Source organism: Durio zibethinus, chromosome 15 (assembly GCF_047325235.1).
Source record: "Durio zibethinus cultivar Kanyao isolate XHJ-2024 chromosome 15, ASM4732523v1, whole genome shotgun sequence".
Classification (NCBI taxonomy): domain Eukaryota; kingdom Viridiplantae; phylum Streptophyta; class Magnoliopsida; order Malvales; family Malvaceae; genus Durio; species Durio zibethinus.
The window spans coordinates 19347405-19365595 of NC_143176.1; the positions used below are offsets into that span (position 1 = coordinate 19347405).

An 18191-nucleotide genomic window follows, 5' to 3' on the forward strand; every position below is an offset into this window, starting at 1 on the left:
TAAAATATTAACTACTATATCCCTATCTCTATCTATTTTAGGCTTTATTTAACCATACAAATCAATACTTTTTAGTTAGTAATCTCCTAAAAAAAGTGTAACTTGTTGATCTTCTTGTCAAATAGCTATATGTATCTTTTATTCGCCCTTTTTCCCATTTTTTTTTATTTTTTCTTTTGTCTTTTTTTTTTTGTATGTATGAATGTGCTTAATGTTTAGGAATATTAAATAGAATAGATATATATTTGAGAATTAAAAAGTCCACAAAATAGCATGAATAACAATAGTTTAAATTTGTATATTGGTAACACGACTATCATTCATGCAACTTAATTCCAAATAATACTATCATTACACTATTTTAAATCAAAATAAAATAATATGTAAATCTCACAACAAATAATTTAGACAATTAAAGACAAAAAAAAAAAAAAAAGCATTGAAAAATCATGTTAAATAATATAAATCATGTTCCCACTAAGCAATAGTAATAAAAAAAATGTATAAGTATACTTGGTAAACTTACCATAAGTTAAAAAATTAGTCAACAATCTCAGAAAACTATCTTTGAAAAGTTCTATAGTTATATAGCCTATTGATGTATTTAGAACCTACAAAAAGAAAATGTTTTAACTAAACAAAAAAGGTACAGGGAAAGCAAATAAATAGGATTTATGCAATTACACCATTGGAGAAACTTATAGCATATCTAACAGGATCATACTTTTTTGAATCCACAACTTCATCAACATGTTGAATCAAAAGACAAAAATATTTGGTACTTCAATAAAATACCCATCACTTAACATACTGTTTGGTATGAAGAAAAAAATAGAGGGAAAGAAAAAAAATACCTCAAATTTTGACAACCTAATTCTTGTTTGCTCCATTGACTTACTGTAATTAACAATGAAAACAAATTTTTAAATAAATTAATTTTCAGATGAATTAATAAAGATGAAAAAGAAAGAAAAAGCAATTGTGGATAAGATTGGGATAGCAAACTTTTGAAACCAATGCTTGTAAGTAGAATTAAATATAATAAAATCAATAGAATAATTAAATTACAAAAAAAAATTATAATAACATTGATCTGAGTTGGCCCTTGTCATCTTTGAGGTCTTAAAGTAAAGGTCCTCTAAAGACACCTTCAGAAGATGAACCACATCCTCTCTTCATATTTGTCTTATTTCTCGACTGCTACCACCTGGTCATTAGTAATACCACCATAAATCAATTATCCTGATTTCTTTAAAATTAATCCAACAACATTAAACAAAATAATAAAAATTTTCAAATTCTCTAATCTACAAAATAACGAAAACCATCCAATACCTTTACCTCTCGAGCTCTTGTGACAGATCGTGCGGCATTACAAAACCACCCAAGAAAAGCTCCATCATCTTTCAAGTCCGAGTTAAGCATTCTTTTCTTCGTTGTCCTTATATCTAGCTTTCTTGTAACCTAGGTCCTATAAGTAACCCAAGCTACCACAATCTAATGGACCCATTCGAACATAGTCAACCCCTTTAACAACAATGATCTCTTCCACTTTTTTGACACTATCCACCATCTCATCTTGGCACATTATTAATAGATCCTCCATGTAGTTACTTAGATAGCCTTCTTTGACACAAAAAAAGGAAAACCAAAGTAAATTCTTAATATTAGTTTTGCATACAATGAGAAATATAGAAAAAAATTAAAAAACTCATAAACTTATAAAAAAAAATGCTTGAAAGAAAGTTAAACCCAAAGATTCGAATGGCAAGATGATCCAACATAATTCATTGAGAATTAAGAGCACTAAACACTTCACTCACCAAAATGTAACCTAGAGAGTGTTTCTCAGCTTTTTTCTTAGCTGAGGGCATTGTAAAGGGTTTGTATGCTTGCCAAATCCATCATCGTGACACTTCATGTAATATATTAATATACAACAAAGCTTTTTAGGTCACTTTCTCTCTCTCTCCTCTTTACTTTTTCCCTTGAAATAAAGAACTTTCAAGAATTTTCAAGAAACAACTAAACAGAAAGATGAAACAAGGCATCTTTATTCATGGGACAAAAAAATGTGAAACGAAAAAAAAATAAAAAAGAAAGAAAAAGACTAATAGGGTAATTTGAGAGAGATGAAAAAATTCTAGAAGAAACAAAACAAAAAGAGGAAAAAATCATGGGAAGGAAAGAGAAAACCTGGACATGTATAAGTCTATGAATTCTTTAAAAACCTTTATATATATAAAAATGATATAGATAATATAGATATATTTAACTATATTTTAGATAAATAAACGTCAATGATCAAATAAAAATATTTTTAATGATAAAATTTAAAAAGGATTAAAATTAAATTTATTATTGTATTAATGATTAATATTGACTTTTATTAATAGGGTTTAATTTCGTTGAATTTTATCATAAAAAAATCAAAGTTTTTTTTCTTTGAAAAGAGAAAAGTGATGATTTGGATGGAATTTATCGGTAACTCTCATAAAATGACATGAAAAGGGAAAACCAAGATTTACAATATGGTATAAATAAATATAATTAATAACAAAATCATAATTTTCAAACCAAAATTGGAAGAAAAAGACTAATAAATTCTTCCCCTTAAAGCCCAGGTCCAAGACGCGTAAAAGGCCGGCCTGAACTGGGCTGGGCTGGGTATTCCCATGGGTATTTACGTAATTTAAAAAAAAAAACAGAGTCACGCGATCGTCCATTCAAATCCCGCTTGCCAAATTCACTTTTAAAATTAAAACGGCCGTCCAAAGTCCAAACAACTCAAAATCAACTCCTCTTTTCCCCCAAAACGTGACTTTCAGATTTTCAGTTGGGACACTTTGAGCTTTAACCGTCAAATCTTCAATCATTACTTTCCACATTTCCACTCCATTTTTTTTTTTTAGAGAAATTAGACAAATGGAGAGCGATCTCTTGGAGATATCGGGAGAAGACGACGATTCGTTGCTTTTACAGAACCACCAAGCTCTAAACGACGACGTTTCCACCTCCAACACTTACCGTTTCTCTTGCTCCCCTCTCCATTTCCCTAGATCTGACCCCCCAGGTCACTTCCTTGTTTTTGCTCTAGGGTTTGGGTACTTTTTTCTTTTTCTGGATTCTGTTACCAATTAAATGCCCTAATTTTTCGTTTTGCAGGTCAGAGAGCGAAAAACCTTAGCCTTTCATCGATTGTTGACAAAGAGAATATTATTAACAATGCTGTGAATAAATCAGAGCTTACAAAGCTGAGCTTGGAGCCACAGCAAATGAAGAGGAAGAAGAAAGCTGGAGGCTATAATCTGAGAAAAAGCTTAGCTTGGGACCGTGCTTTCTTCACTGAAGAAGGTATTATTATTTTTTCTTTTTTTTTTGGATTTTTTTTGGTTATGTTACTTTTAGAAAACAAGGAATTGAATTCTTCTTTAATAAATTTTTCTCTTGTGTTAGGCGTTTTGAATTCGACGGAATTATCTTTGATTAGTGGGAATTTTGGTAAGTTGAGTGGGGAGAAATTGTTGGCTATAGAAGAAGAGACAGAACCGTTATCCAGTGATTCACAGGATTTGCAGGCACTTGAGAATAATTTATTTAATAAGTTGCCATTAAATAATCGTAGTAAGAAAGAGGAGAAGAAGATTGGTAGTAGCTTACTGCAGAAGAGTTCCGCTTCAGCCTCTCATTCCGTGGTTAGTTAGTTCTTCTCAAATATATATGTATATAAAAGTAGTTTTTGTTTCCTTCTTTTTGTAATGAAAGTAATTTTTGGTTCTGTTAAATATGAATTTGCTCAGGTGAAACAAAATGTGCTTCCAGTTCATGATGTTAACAGAAGTGGTTCTAAGCGTAGCGGTTGTCCGAGGCCTGTTATGTCTTCTGCATATCCTTCTTAGTTATGATTTTATTGAATTGTTAGGAAGTACTGGCATATTTTTGTGAAAACTTATTTGTTTACTTTTTTCTTTATCTATATGTATTTATAGAAAAGTTTACCTTGACTTTTTTGAACTCTTAAAAGACCTGCAAATGTGAGCTCAACAAAAGCAGCTGTTAAGGAGCCTAAAATTTCTAAAATACCTGCCCCAAAGCCAGTTTCCTCAGTCCTTTCGATAACTGCCAAGAGTGCTCCGAAAATAAATAAACCAAAGCCAAATCAAGGTGCTCAAGCAGGTAAATGGAACGTGTAAGTTTGTTTGGAATTCCTCCTTGGTTGTATTTTTGTGTTTCATTAATTATTTTTGGGTTAAATTAACCTACATTGGATAAATTTGTTTTGGTCTAAGTTTGGCACAATTCCTTAACGTGATTATCTTTGTTTCTTCATTTTATTTTGTGCTTTTATAGTCTGATATATACATATTATTGTTTGAATTTAAATTTTTCATTAGTATAAGATGCAATTTGATATATTTGTAGCTGGTTGGTTTCTTTTCTCATACAGCAGTCAATTCCCACAGAAGCATTGGATTGACGGTTTCCAACAAAAGTACTAGAAGCACTCAAAATGATGGAAAATCTATTGTTTCTAGTAGGTCTCAAATCACAAAATCCTCTACTCAGCAGGCTAAAAGATGTGTGGTGAGACTAAAGCTTTTGGACATCATAGTTAATCTCTAAATTTATGGAAATTAAATGATGATTAACAATTTTGTTATCTGTTAATTTTTCTTTTGAAACTAAGAAACATTGCTTCTTATCTTCCATTTCTCTTTTCTGTGTACAGGGAAGTTTAGCATTGAAAAGCCATTCATCAACCTATTCACACCATCAACTGGTTACTAAGGCAGATAATGGCTTAAAGGTAAACCAAGACACTGTTGTGGCTGTTGGTCATGGATCTATCAATCATGGAGCTGGTTCCAGCAAAATTACTTCTTTTCCTCAAAGTGGTTACCATATCCATAGAAGCACTCAATATGAACAGGCACAATTGGCAAAACCATCTGGTTTACGGATGCCCTCACCATCATTGGGATTTTTTACTCAGGTATGTTAACTTCACTTAAATCAACAGTAAATTTTGATGTATTTAGGAATGTTTAGAAGCATCATTGGGGTTCTTCCCTTTCTCTTGTTGATTTGTGATCTTGTTTTGCAGTCAAAGACTAATGCTTCACATAATCTACAGAGCAGTACCCAATCGTGCAACAAACCAAAGTCTAATATTCCTAATTTGCGGAAGCTAGGTGTCTTAAATTCTATTTGTGAGAGCCCCGCTGCTTCTGTGAAAGTAGATGTAGTGGCTAATGATGTAGCAGCAATTACAAATGCAAGGATGTCAAGCACAGAACCATCTGTTCCATCGAGTGCTGATTCTTTATGCGAAAATATCAAACCCAATTCAAGAGGAAGTAAAATGCTGAGGTTGGAAGTGAAGGTTCCTTGTAATTCTAACAATCATGAATTAGCGAATAATCAACAAACATTGCTCACCAATGACAATGATCTTAATCAGCAAATTGAGAATGTAGGATTGCAGTATACTGATGACAAATTACTCTTGCAAAATCAATCCTCCAAACAAGTGAAACTAGATCATAAGAGGAGGGCAGATCTTGTCATCCCCAGAAGTCCGGATCAAAATGGGCATGAATTTAAAGATACCTGTTTTCTCTCTCACCATAGCCTGCAAATAGAAGCTGCCTCGAAGGCTGATAATGTTGGCAACCAAGTTTCAAGAAATGAACAGCATAATTCATTAGAGGATTTTGATCTTTTTCCACAGTTGCATTACAGTGATGTGGATGGTTGTAATGTACATGGTTCTCCAAAAGTAAACAATGACCAGATAAGCATTCATGATGGCCACGAACAATCAAGCAAACAAGCTGAACAGGCAGAACCTTGCATCTTTGATGATCAGATAATTAATGAGATTGAGAGGCCACATATTAATGAAGGCACCTTGCTTCAGGAGGGAGAACCTTCAGAAGAATTTCTTAGTTTCAACAGTGTGCATAGTAAAGATATCTGTCCAGAAGTCAGAGATTGCAGTGCCAGTGAATTGGAAAGGACTGATGGTCTACCTCAATATGGAGGCAGAAGTCAAGGTAAAGATGGTGCTGATGGGGCTGATGATTTGAATCTGCAATCACATGTAGGAGATGAACAAATGCATGCTACCAAAGGTAATCTATCTCTTGAATGCTGCAGTTGTCTTCCGAATGCTTCAGAAGCAGGTAATCATCACACACTTTTCAATGATGTAAACAAAAAACCAGTTGAACAGCCACCACTTCTCAATCCAGGCATTATAGCAGAAACAGTTTTCCAGGATAATTGTGGATCATATTCAACTGATTGCTTATTACGTGGAGACATCTTTTCTTCTGAAAGGTTGCATGCTGAAATAAATCTTCAAAATGTTAAAGATGTTGCATCAGAAATAGCTGAAGCTTGTCAAAGTGAAATGGCAAAATCCAGTGCTCCTTGTTGGATACCTCCTGCACTGCATAATTGCATTCATGAGATGGCTGAGGTGGTTGAGTGCCAACATATAGAGAATGAGGTCCCAGTTACACGGTGCAACCATGACATTGCGCTCCTTTGTGAAGCTACATCCAAGGGATCAGAAAGGATCAGGGAAGATCAAGTAACTGGAGCAATAACTGCTTGTGATATTAGTGTCAGTAATGACTGCCAAAGCGGTGGAGATCTCAATGGTAGTGAAATGGATAATTCCCACTTAATATCCCACCATAGCCCAGTAGTGCAATCTAAAGGTTATTCTGATGTAGATGATATCATTGACCTCAAAAGTATTGAAGGCAATCAATATTGTTTGTCTGCAAAATGTAACTCTTCCATTGCAGAGCCAGGAGAAAAGATCACTTCTTGTCATGTTGATGTACCAGCCATGCTCACTAACTCATCGGTTGATAAGCAAAATAGCAGTGAAAAGTCTATTGTCCAAGCTGAGGTGATACAGTCCTCTGAAGCTGGTAAAGCATTTCAAGTGAATCAGATTCCAGAGGCTTGTCTTGGCCTTTTATCTATGGAGGGAAACTATTTTGATAGTGACAACTGTGCAGATGTTAGTCCAAGAGATAAAAGTTTTGTTAGACAAGCTGTTGAAGGTCCTTCTGATCTGTATCAAGTTGAACACGCAGATGAACCAAATGAAATGTGTGCTGCTGGAGCTAATGAGATGACTATGAGATCTTCCGGGAAAGATGCACACTTGCAGTTCTTCAATGATGGTATTTCATTTGATAGCTGCAAAAGTAACCTTTTCGCTTCAGCAGAAAGTAACAATTTTGCAGTGGTTGAGGATTTAAATGAACCTTGTGAGCTTCAAAATATTGTCATTGTTGAACCAACTATATCAGACAAATTTGGATTGTCTATTAATAAGGAAATATCAAGTTATGTCAAGATTAAGCAGTCAGATAACAATCATGACTGTTATAATGATATGATCAAGCCAACCTCTTTGAATTTTGAGTTATCTTCATTGAGTGAAGATCAAATTTCTGGGGCAGGAAATACCTGCAAGTCGCAGGCATTTGGCTCTTTGAATGAGGAATCAGCATCCTCAATCAAAACAAATCCCACCTCTTCTAGAGGAAATGTCTTACTGGAAGAAGTCAAAAGATTGGAGAATGATGTGCCACAGGAATTAAACAGTGCCATGATCCCTGTGGAAGCTAATGGTGGAACAACTTCGTTGTAAGCATCTTAGACCAATCTCAATACACATTTTGCAGTATACTTCTTCATTGTTTCAGTGAAGTCCTATGCTTTTTGAGATTTTAAATGTCATAACAGTTTCAGAAATATGCTCAGGTCTGACTTGTTTTATAGCAGTGAGAAAACTGGCGATGACAAAAAACAAAATGCTCCTGTAGTAAAGCCCCCTCCAAATGTTGTTCCATTTTCAGATGAATGGTTAGCTGCAATTGAAGCTGCTGGAGAGGTAATTTTATTTAACTTTTTTCCTTTCATTTCATGAAGCTGAAGATTCAAGCAGCTCTTGTCATGATTCTCATGATAGAGTGTTACTAAGCTGTTCTGTTTAATAACCATCAAAATTACCTAAATTATAAATTATGAACTTGAAAATGAATCTTTTGTTTCGCCACTATTAGTTTGATCGACAAAGTCAGTAATGGTGTGTTCAGCATATTTAATAATGCCGTTTTATCACTCAGGAAATTCTAACAATGAAAAGTGGCGCTGTACAAAATTCACCCAAGGACAAAGCTATACCTGAACCTGGTCCATGGTCCCCGGTACAGTTCTACTTCCTTTTAAAGATTAGAAATGCTATGCAGAGTTATCTTCATTTTGGTTGTCAAAGCTGAAACAATTGATCAAATATAAAAGCATTTGTTTTAAATTTGAAATTGCCAAAATGTAATGAAAGTATCGGAATCAAACTCATCACATTGGTCATATATGTCCTCTTCCTAGTTGATAGATGTCTGCTGAAAACCGTCTTGAAGGATTGATTTTTTTTGCTCATCTGAAGTCTAAACCAAAGGTGAACGAGGCCTGATGTAATTGAGCCCATTTGGGCACTAAGGCTTTGTTTATGTTGATTGTTGATATCTCCTTTTTCATTCATCCTATTTTACAAATTCTGATACAAAAAAAATTCATTTTTACTGCTCCAAATTCTTCTTATTTTTCATATTCTTTTGCTACTCTATGCTGTTTTGTTCCAGGCGTGGGAGAGGAGGTATTGTTCAAGGGTGCCTGCTTTTCCTTTATAAAGACACTTTGCAAAACTGCTTATTCGTTGAGGACAAAAAAAAATAAAAATTCTTACAACCTCATGTTTTACATAGTTGTGAGTGGACATGTTAAAGCATTTTTAAACATATTTTTAGTACTCCAAGAAATGTTATATAAACATGCACCAAGAGTTTAATCTTGATATGATTTATTTCTAGTACGCTGCTTTAACATCTTGATTGAAGTGGTACAGTTGCTAATCAAGGTGTGGAGCATTGGGATTTTTCATGTGGAAGGGATGCTTATTCATTTCAACTGGTGCTTTTCATATTTGTTCAATGACATTTGTGCAATTGTATCAGTCATTAATTATAGTCATGTCTTGGGACCTAATATTTTCACTTGTAATGCGCAACTAATGCCAAAAAACTAATGTGATTTTCAGGTGAAAAGGAGAAACAATCAGGGGATCGGACCATTTGACTGCACAAAATTCACAAACCCAAACATCCCGCCTGGTTCTGATTAACGGAGGCTGAGATTCACCTAATCATTCTTTTCTACAGCTAACAAAAGTGACAATTGTACTATCATGCAACACCTAGCAAAGGTTTGAATGTTCGAGCAAACATAAATGCTGCAACTCTGGCATTTCTAAAAAATGCTAGAAAGTTCTTTCGTATAATGTAGTGTTTCAGTTTGATCAGTTCTCAAATCTCAATCAGACACTATTTATTTTTGATGAAAGTACTAATTAATATGGATAATTTGTAATAAAAGTTGTCGATCTGCAGAAAATTTGTGTTTGATAACTTTCTGTGATCTAATCAATTATTCTTTATTTAATAAACGGTATATTTTGGTGCAAAAGAAAACAGTTCAGCTTGAAATCTGGAGCTTCCTAAATGCAATCTGTTGTAATGAAAAGTTGCATTGGGTCAAAAATTTTTTTCATTTCATGCATTGTGGAATTTTTAAATTTTAGTAGCAAAGTTAACAGGATGCCATTTTTTTTAGGATGTTCTTAAAAAAAAAAAAAGATATTTGTCGGTCTCTTAATCTTATTTGTTGTATTAAAAAAATCCATTGACAGTATATAAAAACGAATTCTTTTGTTGTAATTTTCTTGAACTTTTCCATATTTACCCGAAAGAAAATGAAAAATTGGACCTCTTTATATAGAAACTCTGAACTTAAAATTTACTCGTGTAAGAAAGAAACTCTGAACTTGAAATTTACTCATGTAAGAAAGTGCACAGCCTTTATCAGTACGGTGCTTTTCCTAACGATCAAAGATTTTATTGATTTCTATTTAAATATTTCAGTCTCTTCAAGTCTTTCACTCATCTTTTCTTGATTTTCCAGTTATCTTTTCCCAATATCCAAATTGGAAAACCTCTCTTTGTTTCCATGAAAAATGTTGCCTTTCGGAATTTTCTTGAAAGATCAGGCTTCAAACACTTTGTCAAGAAACTCCAACATATACCTGATGCATTTCCCCTATGGTTATACTGTTGTACTCAAGAACATTTTCCACTAGTTACTCAAGATATTTTGTTGGGTTACTTTTCAAGAACAGGGAAAGCGCAAAAGAATGATTGAGGACTTCGTGAAAGATGTGTGCCAACCAGGCTTTTCCATATAGTTGCTACATACTTGGGAAGCAAGCAATCTTCAAAACCTAACAGTGAATTACGATGCCAAACTTCTGCTGGGGGAGACAAGGGGGAGCTTTTAATGCAACAGAAGTTGGCTACTGTGACAGAGGATAAGGCTAGAGTTGATTCAGAAGACCAAATTCATGACTTTCTCCAGGGGACATCCTGTTTGAAACCAAGAACTTCATGCTTTCATTGTCAGGGAATTTGGCAAATATGTCTCGAGGAAATTTATGTTGATCAAAACCCAAAGCTCAATGCACGGCAGCTAGAGCTAGAAGTTGGTGAAATTATTGATTAATGTGAAGCAAGTTAGTGCTAGAAGATTTGCCCCAAAAAGTGTGAAGCGGTCTCAATGCACAAGAAACAGGTTTTCCTGTAAAAGCGCCTTAGCAGTTTTTCCTAGATATGGAAGGCCATAATGTATTGCACTAATTTACTGCTACTTTCTAGTAGGTTTAGTTTAGGGTTTTATTTGGCTCTTTCCGATAATCAAAAACTGCTTAAACCATTTCTGACATAGGACAAGGTTTCCCAGAAGAGAAAAAAACCTGGTTTTGTAGCTTGTTTGGTTTTGATAGAAGAACTGACATTACCAATATCCCTTGATTCAATGCATATATGCAAAAGGGTCAATTGGCCAGAGTTGTATCTGAAACCATAGTTGGATATTCAGAAAATATTTGGAACATTTAAACTTTTCTTGTTTCCTTATCATCCTCATTATCAGCGTAATAGCAACTAACATTATTTTCTTCTAAATTGTGATATTATAAAGTAATGAACAATGAAGCACGGACACTTCCGAACTCCTCACATATCCGTTTTGTATTCATGTCTGATACTTTGATGTTGCGATACATCAAAATATGTGTCAAACTTGACAGGATAGGACTAAGAAAAAAAAAAAAAACAGTTCTTATGTGGACAATAACATCATATGTTATTTTATTATTGTATCTATCATCAGTTTGTTTTTCACAAAGATAAATATTTTTTACAAATTAGCCCAATATCTATTATATATATTTATATGATGATTATAATATATAAAAAATATTTTTATTGTCCTATCTTATTGTATCCACGTCTTATTTTTTAGAAATTCCAATGTTATAATATTTATATCGTATCCATATTATGTATCCGAATCTATGTTTCATAGGCGATGAAGGGTCTTTCATAATTTCCAAAAAGGAATATCAATACGAGTCCTGTTGACATAATCAATACCTGAAGCTCTCTGTTTCTTTGCACCGCAATGGCTACTGGCTTAATGGCAATAATATAAGACAATCTCTAAGTTGATAACGTCTACTTTGACAGATTTGACTTTGGAAAGGAAATGCTTTCAGTACATCCGGATATGATTATCATTACACATTTCTGATAGCATTTTCTTCTACATCATCATTGCTTTTATAAGCTGTAAATGGTTATTCCCCTCCTTAACTGTTTGTTGTCCTAGAAATAACTGAAATGCTTCTCCAATTCCAATAAATCTGGTTCTTGAAACTAGGGAGTGGATGAAATAGGCTTGCGCATGACCATGTTCTCAGTTCCTTCAACTTCAGCATCATTTCTCCTCATTAGAACTCTCATTAGTACTTTTATTTCCTTCCTCAACACTCTGATGCTTGAAACACTTGGCACAGAATAGAAAATAAAAAAAGTTCAACATTTGCATCAAGGCAAACATCAAATAGACTTTCTCTAGCCTTCCCTTGTTTATATTGTCTGGTAACCATGTAGTAGCCCTGCGAACTAGATCAATCACGGCAGTGCTTAAAAAATAGGCGATTCCCACCACTACTGAAATCATTGCAGTTGCTGTGCTTCTCAGTGGCTTTGGAAATTCTTGATAGTACAGTGTGACTTGGCCTGGATAATGAAATGCTTCTCCCAGTCCAACCAACACTAACTGTGGCACCAACCACAGGACAAGCATTGGAACAGTGGACCCTGGATGGTCTGAAAGATGGTGGATTTGGGCTAATTTTAACCTTTTGGATTCAACGAGGGAAGCAACAGCCATCCCTATCATGTTAAACAAGTGTCCGAGTCCTATTCGTTGGAGGGGCATCGGTGATCTGTGAGTTATCTTCTGCCACAGGGGAAAAAGGACCCGATCGATGAAAGTGAGATTGATGGCAGTTGAGGTTAGTATGAATACTATCATGGACCCTGCTGGGACTTTTAAATCTGGTCTAAGATGGCGATCCACGGTTAGAGCTTGGAGGACTGTCAAGGGACTTACAACTGGTACTGTGGTGCACATTATAATACTACTTGACAGCAATGGAAAAATTCTTATTAGGTTTTTAAAATCCTCAACTTGTTGTACTGAGCACAGCCTCCATGATTTTGCAATCGATCCATCCACCTCGGTGTCTCCTTCAGTTTGCAATGCAGCATGGTTTAGAAACCTGCATTGCTTAATTGGTTTAGATATTTAAAATGAATAATTAGCATCTTTGACCAATGTTTAGCTTTTAATTGTGGAATTTCAGAATGTAAAAAATAAATCATACCCGAAGCTTTTAGAAGGCACTGAAGCTCGCTTCTCCATTGGTCCATCTTTCTGATGATAGTAATCTTCAGCTCTGGATGAAAGAGGAACTTTCCTCTTGATAATGGTTGCAATGACAACATGAGCTAAGCTTGTAAAAGGGCTCCCCTGGGGTTTCAGATGTCGATAATAACGTCTTCCTAACAAGAGAATGGCTAATCCAATAACATTGACTGCAACACATAGGCAGTATCCTAGAGCCCAACTTACATTTTCCTCAAGGTAAACAATTACTGTGGCACCTAATACCATAGAGGTATACAAAGTAACAGCAAACCAATTGAAGAAAATCCTTTGATCCTTAGAATTATCAAATTGATTAGCTCCCATAGCTGCAATTGTAAAGCGAGTGCCTGCCACCCCTATAGATGCTAATGCTATGCCGGAATAAAGGACAGAAAATTGAACTTTTGATGGGGTTGGACACATGCTTAATCCATTTTGACACGGTTGAGGCCTTAAGGGTTCAAGCATAGCTGTTAAAGCTAAGAGGATAATCCCCTGCAAATGCAGTAACAATTGATATTAGGAGAGTTGCTTCAACAAAGGTCTGAAAACAGGCTCGTGTTCAGTTTCATAATTTACTTCAGCATTTTACTACTAATATTCACTTTGCCAATGCTTAATAGTTAAAAGAAGACATTCTCATGCTTGTTTCTTCAATTAGTTTAATTGTTTTTGTGTGAAGGAAGGCTATTACCAGTATAGAGACAAGAGAAGACATCCAGATGACAGAATAGCAGCCTACGAGGGAATCAGCAAGGATTGCTGCAACCACTGGAAGTAGACTACTGGAAGCAGCGGCCATGTTAAAAGTCTGAGTAGCATCAATGCTCCTCACATGGAATTTTTCTATCATATACACAATTAAGTTGTTTGCCCATCCTGATACAGCTATGCTCGATCCCATCAGGGTCCCTAACAATTGAAAAATGATGTACTTATTTGTCAGTGCAAGAATTGACACACTTCAAGACTCCAAAGAGAAAAGAGAGAAGGGAAGAGGGAGACAGACCAGCAATGAAGGGGAAAGTAGTCCAACTGCCTTGTTTACGAGCAGAATCAGGCAATATTTGTGCTTCTCCATTGCCAGAGACTTCACCAACCATGTTGCAGCTGAACAATAATTTGCTGCAACTTTGAGCTGTGTTAATGTTCTATTCAGTGGAAGTCATTATATAGAATGCAAAGAACGCTGTTACATATTCTCCACAAGCTGAGTTCTTAGCTTCTCTCCTTGTCACTGAAAAAGATAAAAGTCATTCATGGACTCCTATGGTTGCGCATCAATCCAAGATATGGGGGCATAAAAATCAAAGGATCATGGTGACTCACAACCCCAACAGTGACCAGTAGAAGTTGCAATTTACAAAGTTGGTCTTCTTTATGTTTGACGACAGAATTATTTTGCTGGATTTTTCTTATCAGAATATGTGTGACGACTATCATACAATTTAATTCACCATCTTTTCTATTCTAACCAGTGACAAAAGAGATGCCATTGCAACTTATAGAATCGGATGCCTCTCAAAGCAAATTAGTTTTATTCTCCAATATTTCTCCAGTTATCTTTATCATGTTATTTTTCACAAATTATAAACGTTTCAGTGATGTCAATTCAAGATGCAGTTAAGGAGTCTATTACGAAATCGAAAAATAGTTTTCCTTTTGACATCTTATCAGCATGAACTATGGATTCAACTAAGAGAATTGGAACACTAATCGGACATGCTTCACTAGGAAGTTGCAACCAACAGCTGTGCACATTTGGTAATATGAGGACTTAAAAAAGTTAGGAGCAGAAATATCATTGCTAAATTGCTCTCTGCTGCAAATCCTGCTGGATTGCATTCAAGTTCTTCCCTGCCAAAAGTTAGGATTAAAGATAATTTTATCACTATACTTTCAATTTTTTTTTTTTTAGACAAAAAGTAACGGAATTAAAATATTTCATGGAATATTTTGTTAGTAATGCAAGCAGCAAAAAGTTTCTTTTTTGGTATAGTGATTAATGTGAATAACATGTAATTAAAGAGAATATTAGAAGTATAAAAAGCAGGAAGGTAATCTCATTGAAGTTTCATTGCTGTCTAACACATATTTTTCTCTGTTGTGTATTGAGAAAGAAAATGAAAAACATAGTAGAAAGCATAAGGCAGAGGAGATATGTGCTAGGAATGCCAACTTTATTTCATTATCTGATATAATTTATACAAAAAAGCATTAAGTGTAGCAGTTAAGACATATCTCCTTGTTTCAAGGAGTTTCACACATTTTTAACTAAGTTCAATTAACAACACCAATGATACAAGTAACGGATAGATTACAAAGATATTATCGCTAGAGTACCATAGGAAAATCTCAATGTCTAACACTCCTCCTTGAGATTCTTCTTTGAGACTCCAAGCTTAGTCCTAAAAAATTCAAACATTGCTTTTGGGAGAGCTTTAGTCATTATGTCAGCAATCTGTTCTTTAGAGCTGTAGTGCTTTAAGTTTACTTCACCAAGTTTTTTAGCTTCTCTAATTACATGAAACTTTACATCGATGTGCTTGGTTTTGCGATGTTGAATTGGATTCTTTGTGATTGCTATAGCAAATTTGTTGTCAACCTATGTTGCAATATCTTCATTATGATGTTGCCCTAAATTTGTCAAAACTTTTTAAAGCCAAATGGCTTGGTTTGCTGTAGCTATAATAGAAATATACTTAGCTTCATCTGAGGATTGAGCCACCATATCTTGCTTCTTTGAATTCTAGGAGAAAACAACATTGTCAAAAAAAAAAAAAAAAAAAGCCTAAACAGCTTTTGGAATCATCCACATTTCCTACCCAATCACTATTGATTGTATATTTTTGCCATATATGCAAGTGCACAGATTAAGTAATAAAGTGATAAGTATTATGAATAGTCTTTCATAGGATTATAGATTGCAATGTTGGGTGGATTCAAGTACCAATGACAAAATCCTAATCTTTTATATCCAAATGAATGGAAACTTAGGTTGATTTGTGAAAACAAAGAATAAAAGATTGAAAGCAATGTAGGTTTAAATCTTTACTTAATCAATTGTCACTTTGGTAAGTATGTGATGGTAGCCAAACTAGATATAAGAAAACTAAGATTGAAAACTTTGAAAAATAATGAAGAATGGAGATTGCCGAACATGTAAACAATAAAGACAGTATTGAAAACTAAGATTGCTTAAACCAAATCTTGTAGGAAAAATATAGCATTGGTTGAAACTAATCTTGCATAAAAGAGGATTTAGAAAACAAAGGTTGCATAAAAACAAATTAAACTAGAAGAACAAGAATGATTGTCGAAAACTTAGATCAAAAGAACAATAATGTGAACCAAAAGTAAAGAAGAATTTTGAGAAAAGAATACTTGTATTGAAAACTTTTAGAAAAATAACTTTAGTTATTGGTAAATGGCAAATATGTCACTTAAGCTAATAATTAAGAAGAAAAAGAAAAGAACTAAGAAAACTAAAGAAACTAAAAAAGAAAAAGAGAAAAGAGAAATAAAAGGTGAGGGATGATGAAACAAATGAATGGCTTTGCTTTATATAGGCATAGGTTCGGGCTTAGGGGGTAAAGATTATAAGAGTTTGATTGTAATTCAAATGCTAATGGTTTAGGGCTATCTTAATCTTCATGAGCTTAGTCAAATGTCGACTTTTCATGGTATAGTTGCCTTGATCGAATGGAGTCTTTGGAAAACAATCTTGGTCATGCGAACTTGCTTGAAGTCCATCTTAATGCAATCTTCTTAGTTGATTTGGCTAAGGTTTGAATTACAAGATAATGTATTTGAATTTCATCCAAACTCCTTCAATTCAAATGGTAAGAATCCTTTCCTTGTCACAATTCTTCATTGGATGAGTTAAAGAGTTTTCTTTAGATGAAAACTCCTTTGGCCGACTGTTTTTATGTCCATGTGAGCTTGAACTTGCATAAAATCCTCTTGAAATGAATGTAGTTGAATGTGATAGAGCATGGGAGAGTCCTTGTGCTTGTCGAATTCCTTAAATAAGCCTTATCTCTTATTGTATTTAGATTGGCCGAATAATGTAAGAGTTTTTTGAGCATGCATCTTTCTCTTTTGGCCGAATAGATAAATCTTAATACAAGTGAACTTTTTTTTTGGTTGCATGGAGAGGTCGCATTAGACAAAGATGGTTCAGCTTTATCCTCCCTTGTATAGTCGAAAGTTATCTTATATGCATGGATGTATGATTTCTTCATCCATAAAGCTTAAACCCTAAAAAGTAAGAAAATAACATTAAGGCACCAAATTTGAACAAAATCTAAAATTTTACACCTATTTTAACTAGTAAAATTTTATATTTTTAGGTGCTATCAACTACCTGAATATCCTTGAAGCTTGTTGCTTTTATTCTTTAAGTACCACATGCTATAATTAGCTGTACCTCTATATATCTTAAAACTCTTTTAATTGTACCATAGTGAACTTAACTAGGAGATTGCATGAATTTTGAAAACAAACTTGCTAAGTACATTATATTAGGTCTAGTGGCTAAAAGATACAACAAACTCCTAATTAAGCTTCTATATAAAAAAGCATCAACCTTACTTACGATGTTATTCTTTAATAAATTTTCATTAACCACCAATGGTGTAGCAATTGATTTGCATTTTTTCATATTGAATTTTTTCAAGATCTCTATAGTATATTTTTTTCATGAAACAAAAGTCCCAGCATCATCATGATGGATTTTCATTTTGAAAAAATATCTCATTTTGCCTAAGTCAGACATTTCAAACTTTTTTTTCATATTCAACTTGAATTGCTTTAGAGAACTTTTATGACCACCTGTGACTAACAAGTCATTCACATATAATTACACAATAAGCTGCACTTCAGTTTCATACTTCTTTACATATAAAATAGCTTTGCTTTCATTTTTTTGAAGCCTTCCTATAGGAGATAGGCATCAATTTTGTTGTACTAGGCCCTTAGTGCTTGTTTTAAGCCATAAAGAGCCTTGTGAAGCTTGTAGACTTTATCTTCATTGCTTGCAACTTGAAAACCTTTTGGTTGCTCAACATAAGTATCCTTTTCAAGCAATCCATTCAAGAATATTGACTTCATGTCTAAATGATAAACGTTCCATCCCATTTTAGCTATTAAGGCTACTAAAATTTTGATTCTATCATGTCTTGCCATGAGAGCAAATGTGTCTAAAAAATCAACACCTAGTAGTTATAAATAGCCTTTAACAATTAATCTGACTTTGAGTTTGTTTACTGAACCAT

The 18191-nt window shown here is 34.1% G+C and overlaps 2 protein-coding genes and 1 pseudogene across 11 annotated transcripts; 2 read left to right on the forward strand and 1 right to left on the reverse strand.

Annotated features, from left to right (window-relative positions):
- Positions 1-2742: 2742 nt before the first annotated feature.
- LOC111301222 (uncharacterized) lies at positions 2743-9548 on the forward strand. Of its 10 annotated transcripts, none has more exons than XM_089744709.1 (12): positions 2793-3073; positions 3166-3354; positions 3457-3695; positions 3801-3885; positions 4015-4176; positions 4451-4584; positions 4730-4993; positions 5105-7674; positions 7810-7921; positions 8157-8237; positions 8936-9000; positions 9128-9490. In XM_089744709.1, exons 1-12 carry the CDS (start codon positions 2926-2928, stop codon positions 9129-9131), a joined length of 4053 nt encoding a protein of 1350 aa, XP_089600835.1. In that variant the 5' UTR covers positions 2793-2925; the 3' UTR covers positions 9132-9490. The 10 variants fall into 10 exon arrangements, with proteins under 10 accessions (XP_089600830.1, XP_089600833.1, XP_089600832.1 ...); XM_089744710.1 differs by having other exon boundaries at positions 3801-3886; positions 4016-4176; positions 4448-4584; positions 7813-7921; positions 9128-9453; XM_089744703.1 differs by having other exon boundaries at positions 4448-4584; positions 7792-7921; positions 9128-9259.
- A 413-nt stretch (positions 9549-9961) lies between these two features.
- On the forward strand, positions 9962-10885 carry LOC149514746 (uncharacterized; annotated as a pseudogene).
- Positions 10886-11644: 759 nt separating this feature from the next.
- Positions 11645-14131, reverse strand: LOC111302043 (protein NRT1/ PTR FAMILY 2.3-like). The gene is made up of 4 exons (XM_022897981.2): positions 13925-14131; positions 13610-13827; positions 12872-13410; positions 11645-12766 (listed from the first exon to the last, which is right to left on the reverse strand). Exons 1-4 carry the CDS (start codon positions 14016-14018, stop codon positions 11917-11919), a joined length of 1701 nt encoding a protein of 566 aa, XP_022753716.1. The 5' UTR covers positions 14019-14131; the 3' UTR covers positions 11645-11916.
- Positions 14132-18191: the final 4060 nt, after the last annotated feature.

What these genes read in the sequence shown, in the direction of transcription:
- LOC111301222 (XM_089744701.1), top strand. Translation starts at nt 2,926, where the DNA reads ATGGAGAGCGATCTCTTGGAGATATCGGGAGAAGACGACGATTCGTTG. An exon ending in CCCTAGATCTGACCCCCCAG is followed by an intron (nt 3,074 to 3,165) that starts GTCACTTCCTTG and finishes TTCGTTTTGCAG; the next exon opens with GTCAGAGAGCGAAAAACCTT. An exon ending in TGCTTTCTTCACTGAAGAAG is followed by an intron (nt 3,355 to 3,456) that starts GTATTATTATTT and finishes CTCTTGTGTTAG; the next exon opens with GCGTTTTGAATTCGACGGAA.
- LOC111302043 (XM_022897981.2), bottom strand. Translation starts at nt 14,018, where the DNA reads ATGGTTGGTGAAGTCTCTGGCAATGGAGAAGCACAAATATTGCCTGAT. An exon ending in TACTTTCCCCTTCATTGCTG is followed by an intron (nt 13,828 to 13,924) that starts GTCTGTCTCCCT and finishes TTCAATTGTTAG; the next exon opens with GGACCCTGATGGGATCGAGC. An exon ending in GTGCCTTCTAAAAGCTTCGG is followed by an intron (nt 12,767 to 12,871) that starts GTATGATTTATT and finishes TAAGCAATGCAG; the next exon opens with GTTTCTAAACCATGCTGCAT.